Here is a 20,407-nt window from a genome sequence, read left to right on the forward strand (position 1 = left end):
CTCTTCTCTTCTTATGAAGCCACCAAGATAGTAACTTTAAAATTGGATCTACATTTTTTGGAAGGGCTACAACTTTAGCCAACTTTCAGTTGAAAACATAATCACCATTTCTATGAAGTTGTTGTTTCTTTCTACAAGAAAGCTTTGGCTCACCCAAACATAATAATATTATGTCAATATTAATAGGATACATATAAACTTTTAGTTTGATTCTCAATGAATTCATGATGAAACAGACATCTAATACTTTAATTTGTTTATTTCCACATACCCCAGTGGACTTATGATCTCACTGATGTGAATATTTCCTCCAAAAATGAATGTCACATACAATTCATCTATGCCTCCTCAAACTCTCTATGATCTCCTATAAATCTGCCTAAATGTTTTTCCTCAGGTTTTCTTGATTTTGTGTGGATACAAATACAACATGAAAGCTATCCAACAATTATCCCCTCCTCTCTATATATGACTGAGCCACTTTTTAATGCTTGTACACTCATCAAATGTCATCTTTTATGTAATTTTACCCACATTATCTCTCATCTGAAATGCTTTGAAGACAGCTACCCATGTGTCTCTCTAGGGCCCTTTGGGAGAATCTCTATGTTAATCCTTTAGAAATTGTAGTATTCCATGAATTGAAGCCATGCACCATCACTAGAATAATAGTAGGGCCAGATGATTATATGCTGTCCCCCACAAAAGGTGTTCAATCTCTTCTCTCTGGGCCTTTACCCTTTCTGTTCCACACAACTGGAATGTACTTCCTCCTCTATGTCTCTCAGAAATCTAGCATCCTTCAAAACTCAGCTCAAGTGCTATCTCCCAGTGAGATGATGCTTTTTGGTTCTACCCTGATGCTAAGGTCTAACCCCACCAAATAGATAACCTCACATTTACTTTGTATAGATTTTGTATCTTCTGATAGGTTGGTATAGTCCTTCTCCCCAACCCAAAGAATATAAGCTCCTTGATAGCAGGGTTTGTTTCCATTTTTGTCATTGTAGTTCTAGCACTAAACACAAAGACTGACTAAGTACATACACCTTTTGAAGATTATTAATTAATTGAACATAATGGTTTTTATATAATAGAAAAATTTGAAATAATTTAAAGAACTGCATTTTCCCAAAGGCATTCCAGCCTACTTTCCTCCTGCTGCTCAGTGAAGCTAGAAAGATAAATTAGGCAAAGTTGTGAAGGATTTTATATGCTAAGCAGGATAGGAGTTCATACTTTATCCTAGAGACAGTAAGAAGCTATTGGAGATAATCAAAGAGAGGAGTCACATGGTCACATCTGAATTTAAGGAAAATGTCTTTCGTGGCAGCTTGTAAAATGGATTGTAAAATGGCTTCTCCCGAAGCTTAAGGCTGAGAGATGGATTGGGGGCGGGGGGGCTGAGGAATAATCTAAGTTCAAAGTGCTGAGGGCTTAAACTAAGGTGAGTAGAGAGAGGAGATCAAATGAGAGAGTCCTGGGACAGTCAAAATGGCAAGATGTGTCAATTTATTGGATATTATGTAGGGGGAGGCAGAAAAAGGAGACTAGAAGGAAAGTGGTACCTTTGACAGAAATAGGAAAGTTGGGAGGAAACAAATTAGGGAAACAAGGAAGAAGCACCTTTCATGTCTACAAATGAGTGAAAAGTTCATGTGAACAAGAAAGGGATAGAGAGAATCATGGAAGGTAAAATGCATGATTTTCATGATATCATTTTTAAAGGTTTTATTTTTAGTTTTTTAGTTTTTTCCACAAACACATCTAATAAAGCTAAGATTAAAAAATAAACAATTAACAGGGTGAGGGGGAAGATTTTTTTCAATAAGCATCTCTGACCAAAGTCTCATTTCCAAGATATATAAAAAACCAAAATGAAGTTCTAATAATTAGAGCCTTTCTCCAACTGATCAATAGTCTAAGAATTAGAATTCTTCTAAGAATTCTCATGAGAAAAATCCTAGATTACATGTAGCTTTATGGAAAACGTGCTCTAAATCATTACTAATCAAAACAATTCTGAGATATCAGCTGATGACCATTAGATTGTCTTAAATTACAAAAAAGGGAAAATTGTAAATGCTAGAGGAGTGGCTGCGAGAAAACAGGCACATTGATGTACTGTTGGTGGACCCGTGGATGGGTATAACCATTCTAGAAAACAATTTGAAATTCTCTACAAAACATTCCTAAACATTTCAGGCCATTTGACCAAGCTCTACCACTACTAGGGCTGTGTCCAAAAGAGATAAAAAAAAAATAGGAAAAAGTCCTATGTGTTCAAAAATATTTATTTTTTATAAAAATTTTTGTGATGGCAAAAAGCTGGAAATTAATGGGATAACCATCAATGAAAGACAGGATGAAAAGTTTGTGATGTGTGCATGTGATAGAGAGCTGTCATAAAAAAATGAGAAAATAGATGATTTCAAAAAGATATGGAAAGACATATGAACCCGTACAGAATAAAGTAAGCAGAACTAGAGCAATTTATATAGTAACAACAACAACTGGTATTTTCTTGGGACGTTAAGGTTTGCCAAGGGCTTTACAAACATTTCATTTAATCCTCACAACAATTATTATCATAGATAATTATTATTACTAGAGCCCCTTTTCAATGGGCTTCTAATTTAGTTACCAGGCATTGTTAATGAAAGAACCTCCTCTTGAGTGGAAGAAGGAAGACAGCAAAGATAAGATCAGAGGGGAAAAGGTGGTAGTATAAGTCTTAGAGTAAAGGATAATAAACAGGACCAAATTGTATCAGAGATTAAAGGTTAGAAAACCACAGGACTCCTTCAACTCAGCATATGACCAAAGGGAGAAAGTAGAAGAAGAATACTGGTAAGAAATGAAATGATGCTCAAGAATTCAGTTTTTTATGTGTTCCTTTCTAGGATTTCTTCAGTAAGTCTGATCCATTTCTGGAAATCTTCCGCATGAATGATGATGCTACTCAACAGCTTGTACACAGAACTGAGGTGAGGAGTCTCTGGTTACTTTCACATTGTCTTCTAAAAGGTCAAGTGGATCCGTTAAGGCACAGGGGAAGTTCCTGAGTCTGTAGGGATTCCACAAATGCAGCTTAACTCAACAAATACTTTCTACATGCCAGCTATGTGCCTTGCACCATGCCAGGAACTCAGGATACAAAAACAAAAATGAAAATAGTCCCTGACTATAATGAGGATATAGTCCACTGGAAAAAAAGAGGGAAATTTTTATATACAGATAAGTAAACATAAAATATATGTGATGAGTAGCAGCTAGGTGGCTCAGGGGATAGAGTGCCAGGCTTGGAGATGGGGAGACCTGGGTTCAAATCTGACCTTAGATACTTCCTAGGGAAATCACTTAACACCAATTGCCTAGCCCTTGCTGCTTTTCTACCTTGGAATAAATGTTTAGTATTTATTCTAAGACAGAAGGTAAGAGGCATAATATGTCTATTATACAACTATATATTGTATAAATGTTTATATATACATATATATGTATATATACATACATATATATATATATATATACACACACACACATATCTATCATTTCCACTGAACCAAGGAGAAAATGCTAAAAGGATCTTCCTCAGTTACTATGAATTCAACTGAATAATGTTCCCTGCAGCTCCCCATCTGTGCTTTGGCCTGGCCTTGTTTTTCTTCGCCATTAAAGAATTGCATTCTTGTATGTGGGGACTGAATTCATGGGGCTATGAGACACTTCTTAATTAGCTTTTACACCTCAATAAACTGTACTTTCAGCCTTGTCCTCAAGAATGATTAGGTCCTGGAGCAACTAGGTAGCACAATGGATAGAGTGTCAAGTCTTGATCAGGATGACTTGGGTTCAAATTTGACTTCAGACACTTCCTAGCTGTGTGATTCTGGGGAAGTCACTTAACCTTGCTTGCCTCATCCTTACCATTCTTCTGTTTTAGAGTTGTTCATAAGACAGAAAATAGAAGTTTAAAAAGAAAAGAAGGATTTAGGTTTAAAAAAACAGTTTTGAAAAAAAATTAGGTCCAATGGTAAGGGCTCGAGATTTTGAGTCAGAGTTTCAAATCCTGCCTCTGTTATTTATTGTATTTGTGACCAGCATCTTTATGGAATGCAATTTTATCATCTGTCCAGTGATCAACAAGGTGCCTTTCAATTCTATCACCTATAATCCTACAGTCGATATTAAATAAACTAGACATTTGCTCACCTTAAATTATCTTAATTGTTGAAAACTCCAAGTGAAACAACAAGGTTTCACTTATAAGAGGAAGACTTTGAGGTTCATTGGATTTTCTATTTCCTGAAATATATTACTAAGACCTACATAGTATGGTGGACTTGGAGTTAGGACAACCTGGGTTCAAATCCCACTTCAGGTTCTTCTTTGCTGTGTGACAACAGGCAAATTCTTTAGCTTTTCTGGGCTTTAGTTTCTTTAAATCCAAGATGGATGTGCTAACCACTGTGCCAACCTCACAAGGTCATTATGAGGCTCAAATAGTTTAATAAAGGTAAGACATTTAGCAAATTATTAAGTGCCATAGAAGTATAATTTATTATTGCATTCTAATTAATTAAATCTAGTAAGGAGTAGTCCAGTCCTCTAAGAAGAGCTGATGCTTAATCTTCCCAAGAGATAAAGCTTTTGGTGGCCTGATTTTAAAGAATTCATGTCACTAAGAATTAGATGTTACATGATCATTGATTTAGCACTAAAAGGGGCTTTAGAAGTCACTTAAATGCAACTTCCTCATTTCTCATATAAAGAAACTGAGTCCCTGTGTGGCTGAGTTTCCCAAGGTCATGTTGGTAATAAGTGGAAGATTGGGAACCTGAACCCAGCACCCATGACTCCAAGTCCACCAGACATTTGCCAGATATCATTCACAGATCTTGAGTCTCAACCCGATTCTCTGAATCACTATCATCGTCAGTCAGGTGTTTCTATTATGAATGGTATTCATTAAAAAATACAGGCAGTGCTTGCTAGCCTGGCCCATTTCCAGGGAATTCTGCCCCTAATGGTCCATTCAAAGGACATTATAAAAGATTTACCACTCCATCTCTTCATTAAGGGACCTGACCCTGATGAATGTGCTTTTCAGGAGCCATAATGATGCTTCAATTCTTTTTTATTTTGAAATGCGCAAATGTCAAGAATTTTCTCTCACCCCCATCCTTTTCTATTCTCAGGTTGTGATGAATAACTTAAGCCCAGCTTGGAAATCATTCAAAGTCTCCGTAAATTCTCTGTGCAGTGGGGACCAAGACCGTCGCCTGAAGGTCAGAAATTTGTGTTTCAGGAAAAAAAATCCTTTCCCTAAAATGTCCCTTGCCCCTCTCCCCTGCTTTCTCTCTTACTTTTCAAATGAAAGCACTGTCTGCTTACATGTACTATATATCCCCTTTGCTGGTCCTCTATCTCCTTCTGGGAAAAGCAGTTTGGTTCTGAAATCACAGTGGCTTTCTAGGTCATGTATGGAAGAAGTTGATGTCATTTCTTGTGGCAAATTTTATCTGTGCTAGTGTAAGGGTTAAAAAATTAAGGTTGGACTAAATATAAGAGAATGTGGTCCCCAAAATTAACATATCTTACTTAAGTCAAATGACTTTTTAGCAGCTTTATTTACAAAATAGAGGGAAAGAGTAAAGTAGAGGAATAAGAAAGAGGGTAGAGAAGTTATCTATCCTATCATATTAGATAATTACTCTGACCCGGTTCAAACCAAGAAGGGCTCCTTAACCCTCCACTGGAGGACCCTCAGCTGGAGGGCCATTTAGCTGGAGGCCCCAGTGGTGAATGATCACTGGGCCTCCTCCAGCAATTAGTCTCTCCAGAAGCCAGGAAAGGAGTCAGCCTTTTCACTCACCCATGTGGTAGTCTTAGGAAGATCCTCCACCAGCCTTCAGATCTTCTAAAAAGCTCCAGCTCCAACTCCAAAAAAACTTCTCACAAAAACTCTCCCTCACAGGAAGTTGCAACTACTTTTAAAGACTCTTTTTTGTGTCACTTCTGTACCTTCCTCCACTTTATGTGGACTACAGTTTATAAATTTTCTTAGGATTGCCCAAGGGGCAGTCAGTCATTTATGCATTGTCACCCTCTTTATCACATAGGTTGTAGACTTCCCCCCAATTACATGTAAAGTGGGGGTGCATATACTTCTGGTGATTAAATCTAAAAGTAGGCTAGGGACAGTTAGTCTCATCTTCACACTAGGGAAGGGGAAGAACTGCTAGGATTTAAGGAGTGCTATAGAAAGGTACTGACCAGTTAGTGCACAACGTGTCTTGAGAAGATCACAGAGAAAAAAGGTCAAGTCAAGATGTTTAGAGTTGGACTAGCTCCTAAAATAGCTCCAGAAGAGATGTTGGTGACATCTTGAGAGCAGTTTGGCAGTGGTGACAGTGGCAGCAGTGAATGGGCCAGTTGAATAAACTGAATGAATGTTCATTCCATGACTATGGCTCCTTAATCCCTAAAAGGCCACCAAACCTCCTCTGTGAGAGAATGGGTAGCATTCTGTCCTTTTGTTTGGATGAATATGCAATCTGATGAGGAAGTCTTCTGATGAGGAACATAGCTGTTCCTTGAATAGGAATTGTTTCATTCTTTGTATTTATTGTTCTAGCATTTCTCAGAGTGTCCAGAAACCTAATAAGATTCTAATATATGCTTTTTGATTGATTGATTGATTGACAGTAGCAATGAAATGGATGCATTTTTATTGTGGTTTTTCAGTTGTTTCATTTGGGTCCATTTCTCTTCATGACTCCATTTGGGTTTTTCATTGCAAAGATACTGGGGTACTTGGCCATTTCCTTCTTTAGCTCATTTTATAGATGAGGAAACTTTAGCAAACAGAATAAAGTGATTTGTCTAGGGTGACCCAGCTAGTAAATGATTGGAGTCAGATTTGAACTCATGAAAATGAGTCTTTCTGACTTCAGGTCTGCTACTCTATCCACTACACCAATCAGACTGTACCTGGATGAAGACTATAAACTTAAAACAAAACACGATTCATATGTAAGACTAGTATTGGGAAGCTGTGGTAGAAGATATAATTCCCTCATTCTGGAGTCAGAGGATGTGGTTTTAAAGCCCATCACTGGTGCTTACTACATGTGTGGCCTTAAGCAAGTTATTCCCCCACCCACTGCCCCCAAGGCCTCTCAGTTCCTTCATCTGTAAAATGAAGGAGTTGGCCATTTACATGGCACAGCAGATAGAGCTGTGGGTTTGCAGTCAGGAAGAGTTGAGTTCAGATCATCTTCTAATACTAGCTGTATGACCCTGCACAAGCCACTTAACCTCTGCTTGCCTTAGTTTCCTCATTTGTAAATCTGTAAATGATAGCAGATCCCTCACAGGGTTGTTGAGAGCATCCAATGAGATAATAATTATGAAATGCTTAACACAGTACCTGTCACACAGTGAATGTTATGTAAGTGTTATCATTATTATTAGATAACTGTAGAGATCCCTTCCATCTCTATATCCTATTCCAGTCTGAGATCCTATTAGGACATTCACTAGCTTAAAGGGATAGAGTCTCCTTGAATATCTAACAAGGGATAAGAACTTGGTTTGAGCCTGCAGGAGAAATAGTAATCCCCAAAGAAAGCAGATGAAATTTAAAATGTCTTTAGGAGATAAAATAAATCAAGTTGTATGAAAAAAGAGGTTAGAAGAAAGCTTTCATGTTTTTTTTTCTTTGAAATGTTTTGATGTCTTTTGGAGAAAACAGCATAAGAAAACGAATAAATTGTTCTGTTGATTCTGCCTCCATGAAATCTCTCTCAAACATCCAGGTGTTCTCTCAGGTTTCTTTCAATTGTAAATTTAGGACTGGATGAGTTCTTCTCTCCATCTCCACCACCAGTATTCAGGCCCTTATCACCTCTTACCCAAATTTATAAAATAACCTCCTAAGTGGCATCCCTGCATTCAGACAGTCCTCTCTCCCCTCTGTCCTGCTCACTGCTACCAAAATATCCTACTAAGGCAGATGGATGATGGTCCCTCACTCAAAAGCTTTCAATGCCTCTACAGGCAGTGGGATACAAACTCCCTAATTTGACCTTGAAGGACTTAGACAATCTGGTTTCCAACCCATTTTCTAGATATACTTCATATTATTCTCTTCTTACACTATACTCCAGCCAAACTAAATTATCATCTATTTCCAAACTTCGTATGACATCAGCCATCTTTGTGTAGTCACACAAACTGTACTTCATCCCAGAAATGTATTGTCCCCACAATAGTTCAGAGGAATATTCATCATCCTTTAAGATTCTCTTTTTGTCCTATATCTCCTCCATGAAGTCTTCTCTGACCACTTCCCAAGCCTGCTCCAGTTCCCAATCACCTCAAATTACCTGGAGCTATATTTATCTGGATATTTATTGGATCTGAAATCTATGTACTATGAAATCTATCTGGCATCCACATAGAAATAATTTCTTTAAAGGAAGGGGATGCTATATTCCTGCTCTGTGTCTTCAGCCCTAGCATGGATCCTTCAATTTAACCAACATTTACTAAACATCTACTGTGTGTTGGCTTTCATTGTGCTGGGTGCTATGGGTAAAAAGACAAAAATGAAAACGTGTCCCTTTCCTTAAGGAGTTCACATTCTCCTAAGCACATAAAATGTATATATAAATTCAAAATATATTGAAATTAATTTTAAGAGGTAAGAAGCTAACTTGAACACAGAGAACTAAATATCAACTGGGGAAAATCCAGAGATGCTTCCTATAAGAAAAGGTATATGAACTGTTCTCTGAAGGATGCTTGGGAATCTGAGAAACATAGACGAGGAGTGAGTAAAATCCAGACACAGATTTGCCTGTGCAAAGCATTATGTTCAGAGAACAACAAATAGTTCAGTAGATCCATAGAGTATGATAGGTGTGGAAAACAATGTGAAATCACAAAATGGGAGACTTTAAATGTGAGGGTCAGGAGTTTGAATTTTCTCCCCCAAACTAGGAGATATAAGGGAGCCAGGAAATATTTTTTAATAAGGAAGTAACATGTTTCCATGTTTTTCTTTTATTTGATTGGTTTTGGTTTTAAGAATATCAAGGGTCTATTGTGTGGAGAATGTATTAGAAAAGGTACAAGCTAGACAGGAAGAAAGAAATTCAGTGAATAGACTGCTGGGCAAGGAATCAGGAAGACCTGAGTTCAAATTCAGCCTCAGATACTGTGTGACTCTGGCCAAGTCACTCAATTGCTGTCTGCCTCAGTTTACTCATATGTAAAATAAGGATAATAATAGTGTCTATCTCCTAGGATTATTTGGAAGATAAAATGAGTTCAAATTTGTGAAGAGCTTTGCAAACCATAAAGGGCTACAAAAATGCCAGTTATATAAGTAGTAACTATTGCTGAATAATTCAGTTAAGAAGCAATACGGGTCTGAATTGGAGAAGTGGCTATCAGTTGAGAGAAAGGGAAAAATGCAAGAGATTTTGTAAAAATCAGATCAACAAAATTAGATAACTGGGTAGGAAAGAAAAGAGAAAATGGAGAACTAAGGCTGTGTCTGAGATCAGGGCAGTGTTATATTTCCTTTATGATATCTTTTTCATCACTTCTTGTAAGCAAATTGTTGGAAATATGCTAATGCCTACTTTTAGCCATCCATATACTGTGGATCTTTGGATCACTTGTAATTTTGATTCCTTAGAAATTGTGGTGTTTCATGCTACGCTGAAAGAACAATAATGCTAAAAGCTGAGAGAGAGAGAGAGAGAGAGAGAGAGAGAGAGAGAGAGAGAGAGAGAGAGAGAGAGAGAGAGAGAGAGAGAGAGAGAGAGAAGGATCTGCTGTTTGGATCAGATACAATCAAAGTTGCTCTCTTCTTCCTATTGAATATTGGATCTAATTTACTGTCTGCCTGTTATATCAATTCAAAAACATATTTACTGATGGACTAACTCAATGGGATGTCCATCCAACTTCATGGCATAAGCTAGTCAATAGACATTTTCCATTCAGTTGTAGCATAGGATAATAGGGAAAGATCTTGAACAGCACTGATATATTTCTTTTATGAACTCTATGGATAAAATGTTCCAGTGTTGCATGTCCCTTTCAGCCGGGGAGTTATTGCTCTTTTCTTTTAAAATGCAACCTGAATTCCAACATTTAAGCCCATCCCTACTTGCTGTGTACTTGTGGGATGAAATGTCTTATGGACCATTCTTCCTAAAAATTTTTTTAATGTGATTGAAGTTTTCTATTGAACATCTTTTCTCCCTTTTTGTCCCCATTATACAATAGAAGGAATATAAACATGGGAATTTGTAGAACAGGGTTTTAATTTCCATTCTCCATTCTACTACTAACTAGCTTTATGGTCTTGGATCAGTCATTTCCAATTCAATTCAATAATTCAATAAACATTTATTAAGCACCTACTCTGTGCCAGAAACTGTTAGCAGTGCTAGGGATATGAAAAAGAGGCAAAAGGTAGTCCCTACACTTGAGACTTTATCATCTAAATTCCCTTTTCTAAGCTATTGTCTTTACAATAAGGCTCTACCCACTTTAAAACAGATATTGTTTTGGTCTATTGTATACACTGAAAGTATAAGAAAATAAAAATGACTCAGATATTCCAGGACCATTTTCTCATCTATAAAATGAGAGTATTGGACTAAGTAGCTTTTATGGTTCCTTCCAGCTCTAACATAATGTGAAATAATGCCTATAAAGCATTTTTGCAAACCTTAGAGTGCTATTAAGCTGAGTTATTATTATTCATTATTATTATTATTATCATTACTAAGATCTTATACAGATGACACTCCCACTCCTCACTCTCACAGACTTCTCTTCTCCAGGCTAAATAAGTTCAGTTCATTTATGCTTTCCTCCTCAGGCTTATGGCTGACCCCTTGCTAGGTGTGTTGTGATGAGGATTCCTTTCTGGTATGAACTGAACTCGATGTCCATTCAGATCCCTTAAAATCATCAAAATTCTAAATCTTTCATCTCACTTTTCTCTACTAAAAATCTTTTCCAACTTTTCTGTAATTAAGATCTTAGCAATATTGAGTGTAGGGGAAGGACAGCTTCAGTATTCAATTCAAAGCACTCTTATTAAGAACTCACTGTGGATGGGACATTCTGTGGGTTTCTGGGGCACAAAGGTAGATAAGACTTAAATATTTCATTTAAACAACCTAAAATTAGATTAGAAACAAGAAAGACTCACATTAACTTTTTTTTAACCCTTACAATCTGACTCAGAGTCAATTCTAAGTACCAGTTCCAAGGCAGAAGAGCTATAGGGCTAGGCAATGGGGATTAAGTGACTTTCCCAAGGTCACACAGCTAGAAAGTATCTGAGGTCAGATTTGAAACCAGATCCTCCAGACTCCAAGCCTGGCTCTCTATCCACTGTAGCGCATAGCTATTCCTATATTAACTCTTAATCCAGGCAGAAAAGGATCCATACAGAGGAGAAGATAGGGTACTGTACCCTTGGAAATTTGAGGAAAGGAGATCAACCCTGTGGGAGAAAGAGGGAAAGGGGGAAAAATGTTGATGCCAGGGAAAAGCAACTAATTCATATTTTGAAAGAAGATCTTTGCTTGCAGGTTCCTGTACACTCATCTCAGAATTCTGCTTGCTTTTTTAGACCTGGATACACTATTGATTCATTGGCAACTTATATCTTACTGGGAAGTATTACCTCTTCCCACCCAATCTGAGCTTTCCCTTGCTTTGCACCCTAAAACACCAGGGCATCTCCAAGTCATATCTGTGCAGCTATTCATTTTTCCTCTCTTAGGACCATGGATTTCCATCCTGTTTAAAACTACACAGATCTAACTATTCTCTTAGTGGAAATTCAAGTTGGATTTCCATTGGGGGAAAAAAAAAAGCAAGAGTTTAAGAAAGGAAAATAAGGGACATGAACAGGAAGGGGGGGAAAGACTGTAAATAAATATGTACTTCTTTTTTCTCCATTCCTTACCAATCAGAAATCCTGCCCCAAAAGATGTGTAGGTTACATTTAATACATGAGTGCTGCATCATCCTTATTTTCCTCCTGGTCTTCTTGAGTTCTTGTATAATATGAACGTGATGTTATTTTCTTTACTTAACATACTTTTTTTAGTTGTTCTTTGCCTCACTTTCCTCATCTGTGGCAATACCCACTTTAATCTTTTTTGGTTGTTATTACAAATCATAATACAGTTAAGATTGTAGAGTTAGTCTCTTAAATTCAATATTAGTGGAAGCATGGGAGCCTTGAAATGTATGGAAACCATGCTTAGCCATCTATTTTGCTTTCATAATTATCATCTATTTTGTCATTGGAAGAAGGTTTTTAAAAATCATTATCTTGTAAACTTACTTTGCTGAGATTTGTTACATTTTGAAGTGTTTTCCATGCAGTGCTAGCATTGTCAAGATGGTGCTTGTGGCTCTCTGCCCATAGTCTCCAAAGCTCACTCAGCCTAAGTGTCCTATAATTACTTGTGTACTTATCCAAGCATCATTGCCTCCAGGGAGGGACTCGACTCTCCTTTAGCAAGGAACAGCACCAAGCCCAGAAGTCTCTTTCTATAGAAATCCAATATAATCAGTGATATAAGCACAAAGAAGTAAGAATCCATTTAAAATGAATTCATCTGTTCATGGTAGGGGCTTCTGACTTTGGAACCACAATACACATTCTTCAGATATGCCGCTGCCGTGTTTGCTGGAACTGCATAGGCAAAGGAAATAAAAGGAAATTCAGGGAGCAGATGGGTGGCTCAGTGGATTGAGAGCCAGGTCCAAAGATGAGAGGTCCTGGGTTCAAATATGACCTCAAATACTTTCTACCTGTGTGACCTTGGGCAAGTCACTTAATCCCCATTGCCTACCCTTACCACTCTCCTGCCTTAGATCCAAAACACAGTATTGATTCTAAGAAAGAAAGTAAGGGTTTAAAAAAAAAGGAAATCCAGGTAATTATTTGCTGAATTGCGATCTTTTTCATTTTCTTGATCAAATTTATGTTGGCCAGGGACAGCCACATCCATTACCTGATTCCACGTTCATTTAAAGGGCTTGAAATTGGGTCAAATGAGAAGCATTTTATTGAAAAGTTGAAAAAAAGCAGTGATACTTTACGTGGAGAAGAGGAGATTAACGTGGAGTAGGGGAAAGAGGAAAAGCCACCATCAGAATTAAGGAATAATTGGTACCTTCAAATAATAGAAGGACTTTCACTGAATGAAAATCTCTATTGAAGATGGAATCATACAATGGTTGTTGATGGGAATTTTCAATCCTTTCATTATATAAATGGGAAAACTGAGTGCCCTTTGGAGTTATCATGAGAATGGAAAGAGCACACATAGCATCTAAGAGCTTATCATATATAATGTATTAAGGGAAGAGCATGATCTGGACTCTAGCTAAACGCAAGTCATAACTGAATGTTTTTCTAATCCGTCAGTTTGATCTCAAACCAGGAATAAAATGGTATAAATGTCAGGACACTGGACCTGGCTTCAGGAAGAACTGAGTTCAGATCTTGTCTCCAACCAGCACTATATGAGGCTAGACCTCTCTTAACCTCTCTGTGCCTCGGTTCCCACATCTGTAAAATTAAGGGATTGGATTTGATGGCCTCTAAGAGTCTTCCATCTCTAAAACTATGGTTCTGTGATATTTGGTCTGACTTTACTGACTTCCCAGTTTGAAGAAAGGCCTGAGAATGCTGGCTAACATGAAATCTCAGAAAAGAAGAAAATAAATAAGTATGCTCCCCAAAAAGCATGGCTTACAAGCCACACTCACATTTTATGCAAACCATATTCAGGGAGGAGGTACAGACTGATCATACCATTAAGGAAATAGGGAAGCCATTTAGTCTGTCCATTTTTCCCCTGGCTAACAATCAGACTCCATTGAGTTCCATGCTTTGAAATTCCATAAAAACCCACTGGATAACCATTTTCTATAATTCAATATGATATAGTAGTTCTGAACTTAGGAATCAGGAGCTCTGGCTTTGAATCCTGCCTTAGACAGCTGTCTAATCATTCTTAGAGTGTCTGAGTCTGAGGATTTTACTGTAAACTCCTATATTAGAATGTAAGCTCATTAAGGGCAGAAGCTCTCTGGCTTCTATGTCTGTATCCTCAGAGCCCAGCATAGAGTCTGGCACATATCAGGTCTTTAGTGAATGCTTCTTTATTCATGGATTGAGCCTCAGTTTCCTCATCTGTAAACTGGGATTAAGTATTTGTATTCTGCTTAATCTCACAGAGTTATTGTGAATCAAGTACTTTGTCCCCTTTAAAGGGTTCTAGAGAAAGGACAGATAGATGGCTCAGTGGATTGAGAACCAGTCCTAGAGATGGGTTCAAGTCTGGCCTCAGACAGTTCCTAGCTGGATGTCACTGGGCAAATCACTTAACCTTTATTGCCTAGCCCCTACTGCTCCTCTGTCTTGGAACTGATGATAAGACAGAATGTAAGGGTTAAAAAAAAAACTTATAAAGAAAAGCAGCCAGATGTCATGAGTCAGTACCAGACTTGGAGCGGGGAAAGCCTACTTTTGAATATTGCCATTGAAATTGACTAATTAATTTACTAATGAGGCCAGGTTTCCTCAGCTGTGAAATCACTATCATCCTCAATATTGTTATCATCATTATAGCATTATCATTATTATTATTATTATTATTATTATTTTATCATCATTATTATTTTTGTTATTACAGCTAGCATTTCTATAGTGCTTAAAGGTTTGCAAAGGGCTTTTCCTATTTGAAATGAGGATATAATATGTATGTAATATATGATATATATATAATATATATAATAATATAATACATATAATAATAACATCATCCTCACAGGGTTGATGTCAGGTTCAAAAGAGATGACATATGGAAAGTGCTCCGGACATCTTAAAGCCCTGATATTGTAAATTATTATAGAATTACAAACTATTATCATTCTCCTCATCATCTGGGGATATTGTGGTCACTCTTTTAGAGGTGAAGAAGGCCAGGAACTTCTCTCATCACTGAGGCAGGTTTCGAATACTAGATGTGTGTTATCTCTCCTATTAGCTTGATTGTAAGCTACTTGAGGGCAGGGGCTGTTTGGTTTCTGTCTTGCTAGTCTCAGAGGGTGGCATCCTTAATAAATGTTTATTGATTGATATGTTGTTTTTCCTCGAGCTGAGCCATGATTGTGACACTCTGAAATTTACTCTTTTTGTCCTTTTGCTTCCTCATCAGGAATTTAGAGCTAACCTTGGAGACCTACCCTAGTGGCTGAGCAAATAATAAAAATGGTATTGTGCTATCAGGAAAGGGAAATAGAGAAGCCAGTGAAGCTACTGAAAGATGAAGTTGATGGATTCTTATAAGCAGGGAGGCTGAAAATATCTTAGTTCAACTTCCTGGCATTAATTCAAACAGGAGGAGCTGCCTCATTGGTCCAGCAATGCCTCGCACCATTCACAGGGGCATTTGCTCTATGCCAATTTCTGTTATTTTTTTTAAATGTCAGCAGCTCCATTGTACATTGGACTGATTTATTAGCATTAGCAGCTGGGGCGGGGGGGGGGGGGAGGAAGAGTCTGAAAATCTTTGTTTTCTGTTTCTGAGATATGATTTTAAAATAGTCTTATTGGCATTTGGCCAAATAAAACCAGGTGTTTTAATTCCACTCCCTTCTGGGTAATGTTTGAACCCTCTGAGTCTACTATGCCTACTTCTTTAGGACATTCAGCTACCCTTTGCACAATCAACTTGGGAATTGTTAGAATTTACAGTCCCTGGCAGTCCTTTCCAAGGAGATCTTGGGAAAGGATTAAAAGGGAAGAAAGGAAAGAGGGAGAGAGGGAAGAAGGAAGGTAGGAAGGAAGGTAGGAAGGAAGGAAGGAAGGAAGGAAGGAAGGAAGGAAGGAAGGAAGGAAGGAAGGAAGGAAGGGAGGGAGGGAGGGAGGAAGGAAGGGAGGAAGGGAGGAAGGAAGGGAGGAAGGGAGGGAGGAAAGGAAAGGGAACAGAGGAGGGAAGGAAGGAAAGCAGGGGATAGGAAATAAGGAAGGAAGGAAGAAAAAGGGAAGGAGTACAAGAGGTGGGAAGGAAGGTAGAGTGGGAGGGAGGATAAAAGGAAAGAGGGAAGGAAGGAAAGAGGTAGGGAGGAGGGAAACAATGAAGGTGGGAGAAAAGTAGGAAGGAAGGAAAAAAGAGGGAAGGAAAGTGAGGATGGGAGGAAAGGTGAAAGAGACCCAGAGAGGCAGAGAACTTGAAATTCCAGAAGGAAATTGATCCTTCATAGTTTTCTCCTTCAGAGTCTTTCCTGTAACCAATTTATCTTTCCCTCTTCCCAGGCAATTAAAGAGCTGACCAAACGTTATTGCTGCTGACCATCTAGCATGTCTGGTTGCATTAGTTCTTAAAACTTGTCTCAGCAGCTCTCCTATGATAGAGTAAAAACACTAATGGCTTTGTCAGAATAAATTACCTACGACTCATCACACCAGCTTCCTTCTGGCTTCCTTAACTTGCTCTCTTTAGTTAGGCTTCCCCCTGGCTGCTTTCAAGGATGGAATTGGCTGCTGAAGGCTTAAAGATTAGGGCACAGACATGTCAACAAGTCTTGGCTTTTGATTAGTACATGACCCCAAAGAGATAGCCAAGTGATCGTCCCTTTATAAACATTTTCAGCTGTCAAACCATTTTTTCTTTAGGGTATCAGATTCAGTTGCTGCTAAGTGACTCAAAGTAGTCTGGCCTCATATATAGTGGAAGGAACTCCCTGGAACTGACTCCAGAGGAGCTTGGGTTCAAATCTTGGCTCTGTAGGACTGTGGATCATTGACTTCTTCTCTTTGAGACTTATTTTTCTCATCTACACATGAAGAATCAAACTACATTTCATTTTTAAACCCAATTTTAAACCTAATTATCCCAAGACCTTTTGTCAGGGACATGAATTTATTAAGTCTGGAGCCCCCCCCCCCCACAAAAATCATTTGGAAAGGACCCTGTAAGCTACTTTTAATTAAGTACAAGTTCTCCCCTCCAGGAACTTTTTTTATTTTGGTGAGGGAGGAGGCTTGTATGTTGGGGCTACTTGGGCAGTATAGGGGATGGGATGAGATGACAGAGACTGGCCCTGTGATTTTATGGGTACAGAAAACTTCCTCTACCAATGCAGATCTTGTAACTACTTTTCCATTTAGTTTTAGAGTTGGGTAGAGCTCAGAGAAGTTAAAGGATTTGAGTAGAAGCCCATAGTCAGCATGGGTCAGAAGTCAGAGGTGAGTCTTGAACCTAGATCTTTCTGACTCCAAAGCCAGCTCTCTAGTTACTACAACTGTTGAGAGAGAGAGAGAGAGAGAGAGAGAGAGAGAGAGAGAGAGAGAGAGAGAGAGAGAGAGAGAGAGAGAGACAGAGAGAGAGAGAGAGAGAGACAGAGAGACAGAGAGACAGAGAGAGACAGAGAGAGAGACAGAGAGAGACAGAGAGAAAGAGAGCACACTACTAACTGGTAGAGTGCACTCCCTTGTTCTTTAATTTGCTAACTCTTGCTTTTTACTCTTTTCTCATGGGAACCAAAAGATCCTGTGAATGGTTAACCATCTGCACGTTGAGCATTCAGAATACAAGTCCACAATTTTAGGGTTGGATGGGACTTCCAAAGCCATCCATTCCAACCTACACTTCTGGTAACCCCCAATAAGAGAATGACTCCCACAAGTCCCCAGAAGACTTAGCTGGGAGGAAAAGAAATGCATGCAAATATAATATCACATTAGAGATTTGTAATAATCTGTAAACAACCTTCACTGAATCCTTTAAACAGCTGTAATGATACAGACTGAAGCGAATGTGTGACTTCCAGGTCACTCTCTTGAGGCTCCTTCAGCTACCTGGCCCCTGAACATCTGCTTAGGTGAGAGCCACACCTCTGCTATTGTTAAAAAAAAAAACAATACAGATGTTGGAAATATCAGGCATGTTGTGAGAGTGTGTAAACTTCTAGTTTTTGTTAATTTCATTATAATGGGAGGAAGCCACTTTATACAGGTTTTTAAAACCTATTTCTAGACAGACAGGATTTCAAAATTGAAAGAGCATGCCTTCAGTCTCTGCCTTATTTTACAAATAAAGAAAAGTACAGACCCAGAGAGTTTAAGTAAGTTGTTTAGCCACACAGCAAATTTAATGAAAGGTCTATATCTTCATTTAGCCTCTAGTTATTTTCATACCACTGCTGTCCTCTGTGTGTGCTTGTATGTGCGCATACACACGTATATATGCACTTATATGGAAGTATATATAAATAGTATAAATATGTAACATACAAATACTCAAATATATGTATACATATGTACATAGATGCCTACATATGTATCTTTAAAGTTAAGTTTTTGGAAAGGAGGTATAAGAGCTTTAAAAGAGATCAGAGTGATTCAGAAGCAATATCACCAAAATGGACAGAAATCCCAGTTATAAGGGGACCTATTACATACAGATCCCTATCAGGAAATATCTCTACCTAGATTCTTATCAGAGAGGTAAGACTTGGACTTAGCAGCCCTCTGGATGGAAAACCATTGTCTGAAAACTTGAAAAAAAAAATCAGGGGCTTAGAGCAGTTCTGAACTTCTCCTTTGACCTGGAGTCAGCTCTACCCAAAATCTTAATTTAAGGATTACAGAATAAGATCTCTTGAGGTGAGACCACCTGGGGCCAGAGTGGACTGAATTTATATTAATATAATATAATGTAATATTATATTATATTACATATAATAATAAATCTGATTATTTGAAGCAGTTTTGTTCCACCTGGTCCTAGAATAATTCTTGAATGCTGAGGTTCATGGATCCCCAGTGAGTCTGTGGGTAGATTTCAGAGTCTATGAACTTAGATGTGAAAAAAAATGCATCATTATTTTTACAAACTTCTAAATGAAATTTAGTATTTCCTTCAATTACAAACCTTTTAAAAAGAAAAAAAAAAGTCATTCTGAGATGGATGCTATTGGCTATCCTAGATGAAAGAGCCCCTGATCTAGAGCATGGAACCAATGGATGGAAGTTCCACAGAGGTGGATTTTGACTCAACATAAGGAGACATTTCTTTGTAATTGTCTGTTGCAAAGAGAGAACTTCTAGAGGAGGGTGGTTAGTTCTCAATCACTGGCAGTCTTTGAGAGGAGCCTGGAATCGGAGTGAAAAGATTCCCTTCCACCTCTGGGACTTTAAAACTGGCTGCCATTTTTGTCATCCTTGGGTGCTCCTGGGAAAAGATCTAGTTACTATCAGTCATATAATGACATCCCTCAATCAATCAATCAATCAATCAATTATAACAAGTATTCAATATGTCATTATGCTAAATGTTGTACTAGAAATTAGTTATACAAATATAAATCCACATCACCCTTGCTCCTAAAAAGCTCCCATTCAAATTAGGAGAGGCAAACTATATAAGAGGAATTCAGCTACAGGGCAGATGGCAAGGTCTGTAGGTCTTTGGTTTGTACCCTTTGGAAAGCAAGGCTGTCATGGTGATATCCAGGCAGAGAGGATTCACAAAATTTACATTCCTTTAGGGAAGTCAACATATACAAATATTCATTGTTGAGTTGTTTCAGGCATTTCTGACTCTTTCTGACCCAATTTGTGGTTTTCCTGGCAAAGATATTGGAATGATTTGTCATTTCCTTCTTCTGCTCATTTTACAGATGAGGAAACTGAGGCAAATAGGGTTAAGGGACTTGCCCAAGGTCACAAAGATAGTGTTTGAGGCCAGATTTAAACTCACACAGATGAATCTTCTTGACTCTAGGCACCTACTGTGCCACCTACCTGACCCATATACAAATATAAATACAAATATAAAAATAAACATAAATACAAAAATAAAATACAAATACAAAAATAAATAAAACATATATATATATATATTATGTGTAAAAAAGGTTATTTTGAGGAGTAAGCTCTAGCAACAGGGGTGGAGGAGAACAGGATTAGAAAGAAATTCTTGAAAAAAAATCCCCAACAACACAAGGGCAGCTAGGCGGCTTTGTGAATTGAGAACCAGTCCCAGAGATTGGAAGAATTGGAAGCATGGTGTTCAAATCTGGCCTAAGACACATCTTAGCTATGTGACCCTGAACAAGTCACTTACCTCCAATAATCTAGCTCTTATTACCCTTCTGCCTTGGAATCAGTATATAGTATTGATTCTAAAATCGAAGGGATGGTTTAAAAAAAAAAGAAAAAGGCAAGACAATTAGAGTTTTGGAAGAGTCTAAGAATTCTAGTCAAGGTGGATGGAGGTGAGGAGAGAGTACATTCAGGTAGGAAGACGGTACCTGACACCAATAGCACTTTCCT

At 38.0% G+C, this 20,407-nt stretch overlaps 1 protein-coding gene across 1 annotated transcript in view; it reads left to right on the forward strand.

Annotated features, from left to right (window-relative positions):
* The window catches only part of CPNE4 (copine 4), a 509,113-nt gene that overhangs the window by 370,651 nt on the left and 118,055 nt on the right, over positions 1-20,407 (forward strand). Inside the window, exons 6-7 of the mRNA XM_001369385.4 lie at positions 2,904-2,987; positions 5,202-5,291. Coding sequence (XP_001369422.1) covers positions 2,904-2,987; positions 5,202-5,291 — 174 coding nt within the window. The remainder of the gene's footprint in view (positions 1-2,903; positions 2,988-5,201; positions 5,292-20,407) is intronic.

Source organism: Monodelphis domestica, chromosome 5 (genome assembly GCF_027887165.1).
Source record: "Monodelphis domestica isolate mMonDom1 chromosome 5, mMonDom1.pri, whole genome shotgun sequence".
In the NCBI taxonomy this organism is placed as follows: Eukaryota; Metazoa; Chordata; class Mammalia; order Didelphimorphia; family Didelphidae; genus Monodelphis; species Monodelphis domestica.